Source organism: Podarcis muralis, chromosome 15 (assembly GCF_964188315.1).
Source record: "Podarcis muralis chromosome 15, rPodMur119.hap1.1, whole genome shotgun sequence".
Lineage (NCBI taxonomy): Eukaryota > Metazoa > Chordata > Lepidosauria > Squamata > Lacertidae > Podarcis > Podarcis muralis.
Genome location: NC_135669.1, coordinates 7,777,118 through 7,789,445, shown reverse-complemented (window position 1 = coordinate 7,789,445; position 12,328 = coordinate 7,777,118). Strand labels below are relative to the sequence as shown.

General features: G+C 45.8%; 1 protein-coding gene across 1 annotated transcript in view; it reads left to right on the top strand.

Moving 5' to 3' along the window:
• The first annotated feature begins 2,575 nt into the window (after window positions 1-2,575).
• Window positions 2,576-12,328, top strand: part of ATP6V1B2 (ATPase H+ transporting V1 subunit B2) — a 28,793-nt gene continuing 19,040 nt past the window's right edge. Inside the window, exon 1 of the mRNA XM_028707689.2 lies at window positions 2,576-2,733. Coding sequence (XP_028563522.1) covers window positions 2,610-2,733 — 124 coding nt within the window. The 5' untranslated portion in view covers window positions 2,576-2,609. The remainder of the gene's footprint in view (window positions 2,734-12,328) is intronic.

The window sequence follows — 12,328 nt, the reverse complement described above, 5'->3', positions numbered from 1 at the left end:
CACGCAGGGGGGCACCCATAATTCACAAAGCTAAGCGGGCTCCAGTATGGTTTCAAACTGGACGGGGGATTGTATTGCAAAGGCCCTCCCAACTCTTCGATTCTATGAACCGCAGTTAATTCCTTTTGGGAATTAAAGGGACAGAACTACCTAAACTGTATAGAAATTTATTAATGTATGTGACTACAGTGGCAAAGAATGTTACTTGCCCAAAAATGGAAAGAAGTCGTCCCAGCAAAAGAAGAATGTTTACAAAAACTTATGGAATATGCATAAATGGCAAAATTTGCCAAAAAGAAATCAAGATAACAAGCTTTTTTATAAAAGAATGGAAATGGTTTATTGAATATTTACAAATAAACTGTAAAACAGATAAGAACATTGGCAGGATTACTGTAATAACCTGCAGTTTTGTAAGAGTACAGTGGTGCCTCTGGTTGCAGACGGGATCCATTCCAGAGGTCCGGTCAGATCCCAACATTTCTGCAACCTGGGGGCTGCTTCTGCGCATGTGCACGTGGCAAAACCCAGTCAAATACTTCTGGGTTTCCACTTTCACATCCTGAAGTTTACATAATCAGAGGGTTACGTAACCGGAGGTACTACTGTATATGTTTAAAGTAGATGAATAAATGAGCAAATTAAGTTAATTTGTATACAGTGGTACCTCTGGTTGTGAAAGAGATCCATTCCGGAGCCCTGTTTGCAACCTGAATGGAACCCACCCCACGTCTGCACACGCATGGGTCACAATTCGCCGCTTCTGTGCATGCGCATGACATCATTTTGCGCATCTGCGTGTGCACAAGTGGCGAAACCCAGAAGTAACCCTTTCTGGTACTTCCGGGTCACCGTGGGACACAACCTGAAAAGACGTAACCCACAGCGTTCGCAACATGAGGTATGACTGTATGCAGAAAATGTGAAAAATAAATTTAGGGAACCGCAGAAAGAGGGGGAAGGAAGTCAAGTTTTGAAATGTTAATATGATTGTAAAAGTATTGAAATGTATAAAATAAATACATATATTATATAATAATATAATAATAATTTATTATTTATACCCCGCCCATCTGGCTGGGTTTCCCCAGCCACTCTGGGCGGCTTCCAACTGAATATTAAAAACAGTACAGCATCAAACATTAAAAACTTCCCTAAAGAGGGCTGCCTTCAGATGACTTTTAAAAGTAAAATAGTTGTTTATTGCTTTGACATCTGCTGGGAGGGCGTTCCACAGGGCAGGAGCCACTACCGAGAAGGCCCTCTGCCTGGTTCCCTGTAACCTTACTTCTCGCAATGAGGGAACCGCCAGAAGGCCCTCGGCGCTGGATCTCAGTGTCCGGGCTGAACGATGGGGGTGGAGACGCTCCTTCAGGTATACTGGACCGAGGCCGTTTAGGGCTTTAAAGGTCAGCACCAACACTTTGAATTGTGCTCGGAAACGTAATGGGAGCCAATGCAGATCTCTCAGAACTGGTGTTATGTGGTCCCAGCGGCCACTCCCAGTCACCAGTCTAGCGGCCGCATTCTGGATTAATTGCAGTTTCCGGGTCACCTTCAAAGGTAGCCCCACGTAGAGCGCGTTGCAGTAGTCCAAGCGGGAGATAACTAGAGCATGCACCACTCTGGCAAGACAGTCTGCGGGCAGGTAGGGTCTTAGCCTGCGTACCAGGTGGAGCTGGTAAACAGCTGCCCTGGACACAGAATTAACCTGTGCCTCCATGGACAGCTGTGAGTCCAAAATGACTCCCAGGCTGCGCACCTGGTCCTTCAGGGGCACAGTTACCCCATTCAGGACCAGGGAATCCCCCACACCTGCCCGCCCCCTGTCCCCCAAAAACAGTACTTCTGTCTTGTCAGGATTCAGCCTCAATCTGTTAGCCGCCATCCATCCTCCAACAGCCTCCAGGCACTCACACAGGACCTTCACCGCCTTCACTGGTTCTGATTTAAAGGAGAGGTAGAGCTGGGTGTCATCTGCATACTGATGGACACCCAGCCCAAACCCCCTGATGATCTCTCCCAGCGGCTTCATATAGATATTAAAAAGCATGGGGGAGAGGACGGAACCCTGAGGCACCCCACAAGTGAGAGTCCAGGGGTCTGAACACTCATCCCCCACCACCACTTTCTGGACACGGCCCAGGAGGAAGGAGCGGAACCACCGTATAACAGTGCCCCCAGCTCCCAGCCCCTCTAGACGGTCCAGATAGATGATAGCTAGATAAACTGCAGTTAATACACAGCAGGGTGGAGCTGGCACACTGCACATGCTCAGGAGCACTGCCAAACTCTCTGATAATATATGATATTTATATGAGATATATGTCTCATTCCAGTCCAGGGTTTCGGTCCCAGGAGCTCCCCGTGGAGCTCTGGCTGAAAACAGGTGCCCCCCTCTCTCTCTCCCGCCTCCGCTCAGCACCCTGGCCAGCTCCTTCCCCTCCCCCCCTCCCCCGTCGTCTCCCCTCCTGCTACTTCCGGGTTCTCCCCGCCGGCTCGCGGGAGGGGCGGGGCCGGAGAAGGAGGGAGGGAGGGAGGGCCGGGCCCGGCGAGGAGCGCCTATATGAGCGCGTGCGCAGTGGCGCCGCAGCCCAGACGGCGACAAGATGGCGGCGCTGCGGGCCATTCGGGGGATGGTGAACGGAGCCGTGTCGGAGCTGAGCGGCGGAGGGGCGTCGCGGGAGCAGGCGGCCGCCGTCACCCGCGACTACCTCTCCCAGCCCCGCCTCAGTGAGTAGCGGCGCCGGGAGGCAGGCGGGGCGGGGAAAGGGGACACCCCCCCCCCGCCTCACCTGCCCGCTTCCTCGGACTCCCTGCGGGGGGTTATCCGGGGGGTGGGAGGAGAGAAATAATATTATTATTTAAGAAATTTCGGCCCTGCAGCTTTCAGAGAACAGAACAATCGGAATCGCGGTTGTTATTGCTGCCTTGTTTTTCTGTGGATTGCTCAACAGTGTCCCGTCCTCCCTCCCTCCCCGGCCAAAAAAACCCCCAACACACCCCAGTAATACAAATTTTATTCCTCCTCCCAAACCCTAGCAAACAGAAAGAGCCGTCATGTTGTGTAGAAGGTGGCCGGGAGCTGGGTTTATGTAGCCCCCCCATGGTTGACGCCGGCTAGTGGCTGCAGCAGTGATAGGAAGGGATGACTAACAGCATTATCATTTATATTAATACAGTATGTTCCTTTTTACCGTTTTGCACCCTCAGTGGAGAGGACAAGGCGCTGCCCCAAGGAATAACGTGTCTAAAAATAAATGCAGATAAATAATCCTTCTCTTCTCCCTCCTGCACTGCCCTTCAGCTTTTTTCCTCTAGTGGTTGCTCCTTATTTTTTCCTCTTTGGGGTCCAAGGTCCAAGGCCTGTGGGCCCACCTCTAATGCATTCTTGTTCTCATTCCTCCCTTCTCTTCTTCTTTCCCTTCTTCCCCACCCTATCCGAAGCATTTCCCAATTTGCGAATGTTCCGTTCTCTGTCCACAGTGTGCCACATCTATTCTTCCTAGGTTTGCACTTTTCGTGGGGGGCAAGCTGCTTTGCTGTCATCATATCTCTTAAGAGTGATTTGTGCGACTTGTAAGTTGGGTGCTCTGCAATCCTGCAGGCTGAGGTCTTATGCCCACTTACCTAGAAATAAGCCCAAATGAGCACAGTGGGATCTACTTCTAAGTAGACATGCATAGGATTGAACTGCATGTCAGTGTAACTGCAGCATCTGCCATATTGGTTGTGCATTGGGGCACGGTAGAATAGTGGCATCAAATAAATGCTTCCTGAGCTGGGAGACAAGAGTGATTGTTTTGAAATTCATCTCCCACTGGGGTTTTTTAGGTGTGGATATAAGCCTCTGGACAACTGACAGCACAATCCTAGCTATGTCTACTCAGAAGTAAGTCCCACTGAGCTAAATGAAGCTTAAGTGAGTAAACTTCACTTTGTCATTCTGGGTATGTTCACTCAGGATGTTATCGTGGGTTGAGTTCAGTGGAGCTTACCCCCAGTCAGTGTGTTCAGAACTGCAACCTTAATTAGGTAATCTTTATTTTTAAAATAAAAATAAAAATGGCAGGTGCTCTCCCTTCCAGCCAGTTGGTGCAGGAAGCTCTTTTTATGAAATGGCAAAATTTCACAATGCAGTCTCATTGCTTGGCTACTTCGTTGGCTATGCTGATTGGTGCCTCTTGGTATACAAGGGAGATCACATAAAGGACAGATGCTGGACTCTGTTTATACTGTATTCTATTCCCATGAAGTTGCTAGAAGCCCCTCTCATTTAAGATAACAAAAATCCCCAAGCAAGGCCATTGTGGATTGTCTTTAAATGGGAAATGAAAGTAGGTGGTTGTGAAACATTCTGTAGGTTGACTAATCTGCTCAGCCTAAATCTCAAGGTCATGTGGTACACTGCAGAATCATGTGTAGCAGCAGATGGAGGCAAGATGGCTTTTGCATTATGGGATGTCTAGCTCTAACAATACAGTGGAAAATGCTTTGGGGATAAGTGTTATCTTTTTGCCATGTGTGAATAGCTCACGCAAAGCCTTTGTTATGTTGATTTATTGACACCTGAGTTAGTAGGGATAGAAGTGTTAAGTAGATATGCATCCCAGGAAGGCACTGCTTCCAGAAATAAGGACTACCGTAACTTAAGAGCTGCTGGTGTAGAAATTGAAATGTTAAATAGCTATGTTTTGTTACATGACAACTTTAAATTCTTGTGGCACTTTAAATCAAAATACTGCTGTTAATTATGTGAGGTTACCGGTCCTAGTATTGGGTCTGAGTACCCAAGGAGGAAGCAGAGAACATGTACATCTCACTGATAAATGTTTGTTTAAATCAGTAGATTGTAACATATCAAAGGTCATCGGTCGTAGTAAAAAGCTATCTTGGGCCACAGCACATGACTGTCCTATGCAATTGTCTTAATAGTTAAAAGATCCTTGGAAAACTGCAGCAACTATAAGGCTGCTTTCCTATATAATCTTTCCATGTAAATATTATTGATTTAAGACATTTATAAGCAGTGTTATATGTATGATAATCAGCTGACAAAACTCCTTTTGATAACCCCAATAATGAAAGCCTTGATTTAGTCTCTAAATTGCTGTATTGGAAACTGCGCAATTTGAAAATGATTAAAACAAACTTTCTCAAGAGGTACCCTTGGCCAGTAAAGCAAGATGAGCGCCGCAACCCCAGAGTCGTCTGTGACTGGACCTAACGGTCAGGGGTCCCTTTCCCTTTCCCTTTACAAGATTGAGTTAGGATATGAGAAACCCACATTCAAATCTCCTCTAAAGGCCACAGGAAGTGCAGGTCTGCCTGGAGGTGCTCACTTAAAAAGAGCCATGCTGGATCAGACCAAAGGCCTGTCTAGTTCTCACAGTGGCCAACCGGATGACAATGGGAACCTCACAAACAGGACCTCAGTGCAACCACATTCTCCCTTCTTACGGTTCCCAGCACTTCCTGATAACCTCATGTTTGTGGCCCTAAAAATAAGGATGTGTGTGACTTGCCCCTCATCTTAGCTGTGAAGCTCTCTTGGGGGTTTGTCCAAACCACACTTCTCAGTCTCAGTCGTTGGAGGGAGGGTGAAATACTTATGACTCCTTTGTCATAGTTAGATAACTTCCTGGTGAATTTTAAAACAGTAGTGACTTCCCTCTGTATAGAGGTGGCAGACCTAGTAAAATGGCTCACTTCAGAAGCTGATGGAATCTGAAGGATGCTTGAGACCACTCAGAAAAGCTGGCACATCTCTCAGTGCCCCAGTTGCCTTATGGGACACATAGATGACTGACATGACACACAATTGCTCCTAAGCACCTTCTTGGTTTAGCCAAGAGTTTGGGGCCATGAAGTCGGTAGGGAGACAGCTTGAATGCAAGTAGGGGCATCTGTAAATGCAGCCAAATACAGGGGATTGTGAAGAAATAACTCATTTCTGCCGTCATTGTTATCTCATTCTGCCAGCGAGGGAAGGGCAGTAGCTCAGTTGTAAAGCATTTGATTTGCATGCAGAAATTCCCAGGTTCAAGTCCTGGCATCTCCAGGTAGGGCCAAGAGAGGTCCCAGTTTGAAACATTGGAGAACTGCAGCCTGTCAGTGTAGATAATACTGAGCTAGGTGGGTTGAAGATCTGATACAGCTTAAGGCAGCTTTCTATAACAGCAGAAGACCCATAGCTCAGTGCTATAGCATCTGCCTTGTGTGCAACCTGGAACATCTTGATGTAGGGATGGGAGAGAAGCCTGTCTGAAATCCTGGAGAGCTGCTACTAGTCAGTGTCAACAGTAATGAGCTGTATGGCCTAATGGTCTGACTCAGTATAGCAATTCCCTTTGTTTCTGTGCCATTGGGAAGGCATCTTTCTTGTTGCTTGGAGCCTCCTTCTGACCTACCAAAAGACATAAATACTAATATCTGATAATCAACAACAGCAACAAAACTATCTGATGCCTGCTGTGATAGTTGCTACTTTATTTGAGTTTAAATTACTCATTTTCATCACAATTTGTTATCATATTTCAGTCTGTGGACATATCCGGAGCACCATCTAGTCCTGTTTTATTGGATGGATTTAACTTGTTACGGCCTGAGGATATGACAGGGTGCTTGGAGAGCTGTAGCCTAAGTCCTGGGTGTTTGATCCTTGTGTCCATTTTGGCTCAAAGCGTTGAGCAGCAGATTGACCAGCATGGTCCAAGGAGTTAATGAATGTGAGTGTGCCCTTGACTATGGCTTTCTTGGATGTGAGTTTGTGATTGCAGTGCATCTTCAGGCAGAGACTAATTATTTGATTCATTTCAGCCTTGTTTTGGTATAAAAACTCTTAGTTGTCCTGATGGACAACTTATGCTGTGGGAAGGACAGAAGCAACATAGACTGATCTGGTATAAAAGGTAAAGGTACCCCTGCCCGTACGGGCCAGTCGTGTCCGACTCTAGGGTTGTGCGCCCATCTCACTTAAGAGGCCGGGTGGCCAGCGCTGTCCGGAGACACTTCCGGGTCACATGGCCAGCGTGACGAAGCTGCTCTGGCGAGCCAGCACCAGTGCAGCACACGAAAACGCCGTTTACCTTCCCGCTATAAAGCGGTACCTATTTATCTACTTGCACTTAGGGGTGCTTTCGAACTGCTAGGTGGGCAGGAGCTGGGACCGAATGACGGGAGCTCACCCCGCCGCAGGGATTCGAACCGCCGACCATGCAATCGGCAAGCCCTAGACGCTGAGGTTTTACCCACAGCGCCACCCGCGTCCGATCTGGTATAGGGCAGCTTTTTATCTGGCCACAGTGTCTACTACTATCTGCTTGGGCTGGCAAGGACATTTGAGGGTCTTGTATAGAAGCCTTTCCCATTCTCTTTTCCCAAGACTTTCTTAACTGGGGTTACCAGGTGTTGGACCTTAAATCTTCCTGTGCTCTGCTACTGAGTTCTGGCCCTTCCCCAAAATAAAACAAGGTGGATAATTGTCCCAATGGTAGGCATGCAAAAATCTTGGTTATTCTCTCAAAAAATCAGTAGTCTTTTATATTCAAAGCAGGACATGTAAGTTCATATGCTGATCTGGTTACTGTAAATCAGGGGATGTGTGACGGTTGCGAAACTCATGGAAAGGGGAAATCCAACCTTGCAGCAGCAGAGATTTGCTGCATGGACTCTGCAGACTTGTACAAGGTGCAGGAACGAACAGCCTCTGTTGTGCCAGTGGTACATGTGGTCAGACTCTGGAAATATCTACGGTAGCAAAAAGGGACCAGCCTTCCCCCGTACACTTTTGAATTGCTTCTGATGGAATAATTTGTCTCCATGAAGATGCTATAAACCAGTCTCTAGTTACTGAAAAACAAAAACGCTTTCATTTCGCCTCCAGCTTTCCATTCTAGCTTATTGCCATTATTGCTAGTTGCCTTTTTCCTTGTTGGGGGTCTACCTTTTCCTTGCAATACTGTATTGTTATCCTCTAGTGCAGAAATAAGACTGAGGAAGCTATCTAGGGACAGGTAAGTGAAGCTTGCTGGAAGCCCACTTGATTATATTGAGGTTTCATTGTTCTCTGCATCTACATGAGGGCTGGTGTCTCTGTGTTAGGAGCCCTCCCATTTGTGTCCTCCCAGCAGCTGTGTTGTTCAGCTGGATGTTTTACACCTTGGTTCAGTGCCACCAGCTTCATCACACAGGCATCCTGAAGGCTTTAAAAAGTCTTCTGCCAGAGAGAAAAGGAAATAGACAAGTAGGAGGATGTCAGCTGTGGGGAGTGGGATCTGAAGCAGGCACTGTGAAGAAAGGGGGCTGGGGGGTGTAGAAAGTACTTTGCCTCTCCTTAGATGGTTTCCCAGTGCTAGGAAGACCTAGAAAAGTCACCAGCATGTAGTCCTGCATATGGTGATGAAGGCTCTTCAGCTGATGTGGCAGAAGTCTCTTAATCTGCTAATAATGCTTCTTTCTGCAAATACATGGGTGGGGTTTTTTGGTTGGGAGGGTGAGATTTGGGGGCTCATCGGTCAGGGCTGGGCCTTCTTAGGCAATCTTTCTCTTTTTCTGTCTTAGAATATAGGCTTTGAGCCAGCTATCCAAGCTGTTTGTGTGATGGTAACTAACTTGCAGATAGTGATAAAACAAGGAAATTGGATTGTTTGGAGAAATGACAGGAAGTAAGCTCTTTGCTCAGGGAAGGGGGTTGAGTGCTGACGAGGCTGTCACGAGTTAAGAGTTCCCCAGACTCATGGCTGTGTTAGCTGAGCCGAGAAGCAAGCAGTGTTTTAATCCAACTTGAAGCATTTAACTGGGGGCAGTAGGAGCTCAAAGCTGCAGTTCTTATCTGCTTAGCTTTGTATTTTTCTCAACATATAGCTGAGCAAAGATAAATAAAGGTGAACAACACATTTTTAGGTGATAGTTACATTTTAGTCTGAGCTGAAAAGTAACCTGAAAAGCATGCACAAAATAAGGCAAATTAAAACAAATAGATTCCCAAAAATGGTCCAGATGTTCTCTCTTGAGACACCTCTGAAATACACTCAGCTTGTAAGACTCCCAGCAGATTATTTTTTAGTAATGGGACAGGTAATTGAAAAAAATTCTTAGTGTATGTTTGACTAAATGGAGCACATGGCTAGAATCTTGGGGATGATTCTCTTGTTTGATCTTCTGTTGTTATAAGGCAGAGGAGCTTATCTCGAGTATCTTCAAAGTAATCTTTTTTTGAGTTACAGGAAAGTTTTTATTGTATATCAATAGACTTTGTTACCACTTACTAACAGTGTAAATATCCCATTGTTGACATAACAGCTACCATATACTCACATACTTGCAATGAACGAAACCATACTGCTGTTGCACCACCACCCAGGTTATGCCCTGCTAATTCATATTGTCGCCAACACAAAGAAAAGAACATTCCCTAAGGCATAATTTTAATGGTAACTTTAATCAGAATCGAAGTATTGAAACATCCCTTCTAAAGTTTTAAAAGCTGAACATATATAAAACATGTTTGAAACCTTGAACAAAAAAGATAGCATATTTTATGTGTGTGTAAAAATGTTCAACACTTTTAGAAGCGAAGTGATGTTTTAATATTTCCATTTCAGTGAAGATTAGCATTAAAATAAACAGTGGAAGGGAGAGGGGTTTGGATTCCTCAACACTTTCTCTTCCTGGATGACACTTTGTGCATCTGGTGGACTCTTGGCCACAGCCAATAAATCCTGGTTTCTAAGGGGCTGCAATATATTCCCTCATGTTTGCTATAAGCCAACTAACACCATAACACACCTGCCCTTCTGGGTACTGTTGGGAAGTGATTGTCCTCAAAACTCAAACCTGGTCGAGAGTCTTGCCCCTTGCATATGTACTCAGAAGCAAGTCTCATTGAATTCAAGGAAGCTTATGCCTTAGTGGTTTGTAACCGTGCAGCAGAATGCTGTGTATATTTCTGAAAGACTTATTTCCAAGTCCTACTATATTTAATGGATCTAACTCCCAGGTACATGGGATTTCAGTTCTAGACGTATTAGTTGATTATCCTGTTCTAGAAATAATCTGACTTGCTCATCCCTTCCCTGTGTGATTAATGATTACTCTGCTGCCGTGTGAGCCTGATAAAGCCTTCTGTCTCACTAAAACACTTCTATTTGCAGATCATGTGAGACTGAAGCATTTGACACACTTGGGGAAAAGTATGCTGTTTGGAAGGGCAGTGATGAAAAATAAATAAATCTTATTGTTCACTGTCAGGTCCTTTCCGCCACCCATATCTCATATCTGCACAGTCTTAAGCATTAAAAATATACTGTAATTTGGGTGGTTAATGCTTTTAGCAAAACCCCTCAGAAAAAAATACATTTATGAAAATTACGACAAAACTAAAAATTACAGCGCAGTTGCAACAGTCTAAAAACAGCAGTGATAAAATGCAGTTAAAAAGGCAGCATCTAAAATGGCTATCAGAAGAGATGGGTTTTAGCAGCATACCAAGTGAGCAGCAGTGTGTCCAGGTGAACGTCCTTAGCCAAAATATCAGTGTTCCAAAATATTAGTGCTATGATAGAGAAGGTCGTGTGTGTGTGTGTGTGTGAGAGAGAGAGAGAGAGAGAGAGAGAGAGAGAGAGAGAAAGAGATTGCACATCTTAGTTAACAGAACACACACACACAGTGTGCATTTTAGCAACAGAGTACTGTGAGATTTTCGGGGTGAGGCTTCCCCACTTCAGATTAGGCTTCAGAGAGATCCTACATCACTTCTGTTAAGCCCCCAGACATTCCAAAGCACCCTGATTTGGCTTGGTTTTGTACAAAGCCTTTGTACACCCCATAGCACACACAACCTCCGAGTGAATAATAAAATAAAAGATTGAGAAGGCACTCCAATCTTAACTCCTGACAGCTGCAAAAATATATTTCCTTGCAATATGTCTCTTGCTCCCCCCCCCTTCTAAATTAGGGAGCTGAGGTGAGGAAGACATTGGGTGATGGAATCAAGACTGGGTTTTTGTGTGGCAGGACTGTAAGTAAAGTTCTGATACTGAAAACAAATAGGCCATGCATGTATGCGGGAGGCACCTTATTCCTTAATTCTCTATTTACCACTGTCTCCTCCGCTGCCCCAGTTATGCACCTAGCTCCAATTGGTGTTCATTCTTCTAGTAAAAAAACAAAATGGATCTCAAAAACTCCCAAGTCTTTTATGCACATATAAACCAGGGCTGGGCAGAAACAGAGTGCAGAACTTAGAATTGGCTTTGGTTGCCATAACATCTGCTTCTGCAACTCCTTGGCATCTTCCCCTCTGTTCTTATGTCTCTAGCCTTTATTACAGAGCTGTTTTGTCCCCAACTCCAGCTTCTGCTAGCAAAAGTCCACCCATCTCACTGGTAGAGTGTAAGCTTGGCACACAGGAGCTCCATGTTTAGTCCTTCACACATGTAATTCAAGGGTTTAGGCTATCAGAGGTGGGAAATACCCCTTGGAGAACTTCTCCAACTTGCATCAGTAAGGTGGTGCTGGCATATGTGGACAAATGGCCTGAAGCAGTTTCATGTACAACTGTGTTAAAGTAAAGGTAAAGGTACCCCTGCCCGTTGACAGACTCTAGGGTTGTGCGCCCATCTCACTCAAGAGGCTGTCCGGAGACACTTCCAGGTCACGTGGCCAGCGTGACATCGCTGCTCTGGCGAGCCAGAGCCGCACACCTTCCAGAGCCGTTTACCTTCCCGCTGATAAGCGGTCCCTATTTATCTACTTGCACCCGGGGGTGCTTTCAAACTGCTAGGTTGGCAGGCGCTGGGACCGAACAACGGGAGCGCACCCCGCCGCGGGGATTCGAACCGCCGACCTTTCGATCGGCAAGCCCTAGGCTCTGAGGCTTTTACCCACAGCGCCACCCGCGTCCCTACAACTGTGTTAGCTAGGCTTTAAACCCTCTTCTCCCAATGGCTTGGAAAGACAGGGAAGAGAGTGCAGCATCCACCTGTTTGGTTGGGGGAAATGGCGCTAGAGTTGACTAAACAACAAGTGGACTAAAAAAAGTGGACAGGAAGCTCTCTTTTGCCAGAAGTATGGGGCCAGGTCAAGGATAGAGTGAGTTTGCTTGGGAATCTTGCTTATGTTGCTGCCTGCCCCCTCTTTCAATTTCAACTAATATTGGTTGAAATGCAACTTCGTTACACATTTTCCTAATTAAGAGTAGAATGTGTTGAGTTGAACTCAACAAGCAGGTTATTGCCAGTGTTCGGAACCATAATAGTTAACTAACTGGAGAGGCAGGAGTTCTTGAAATGTGTGTCTTTCGATCCAGCGCTCTGCAGAGCTGCTT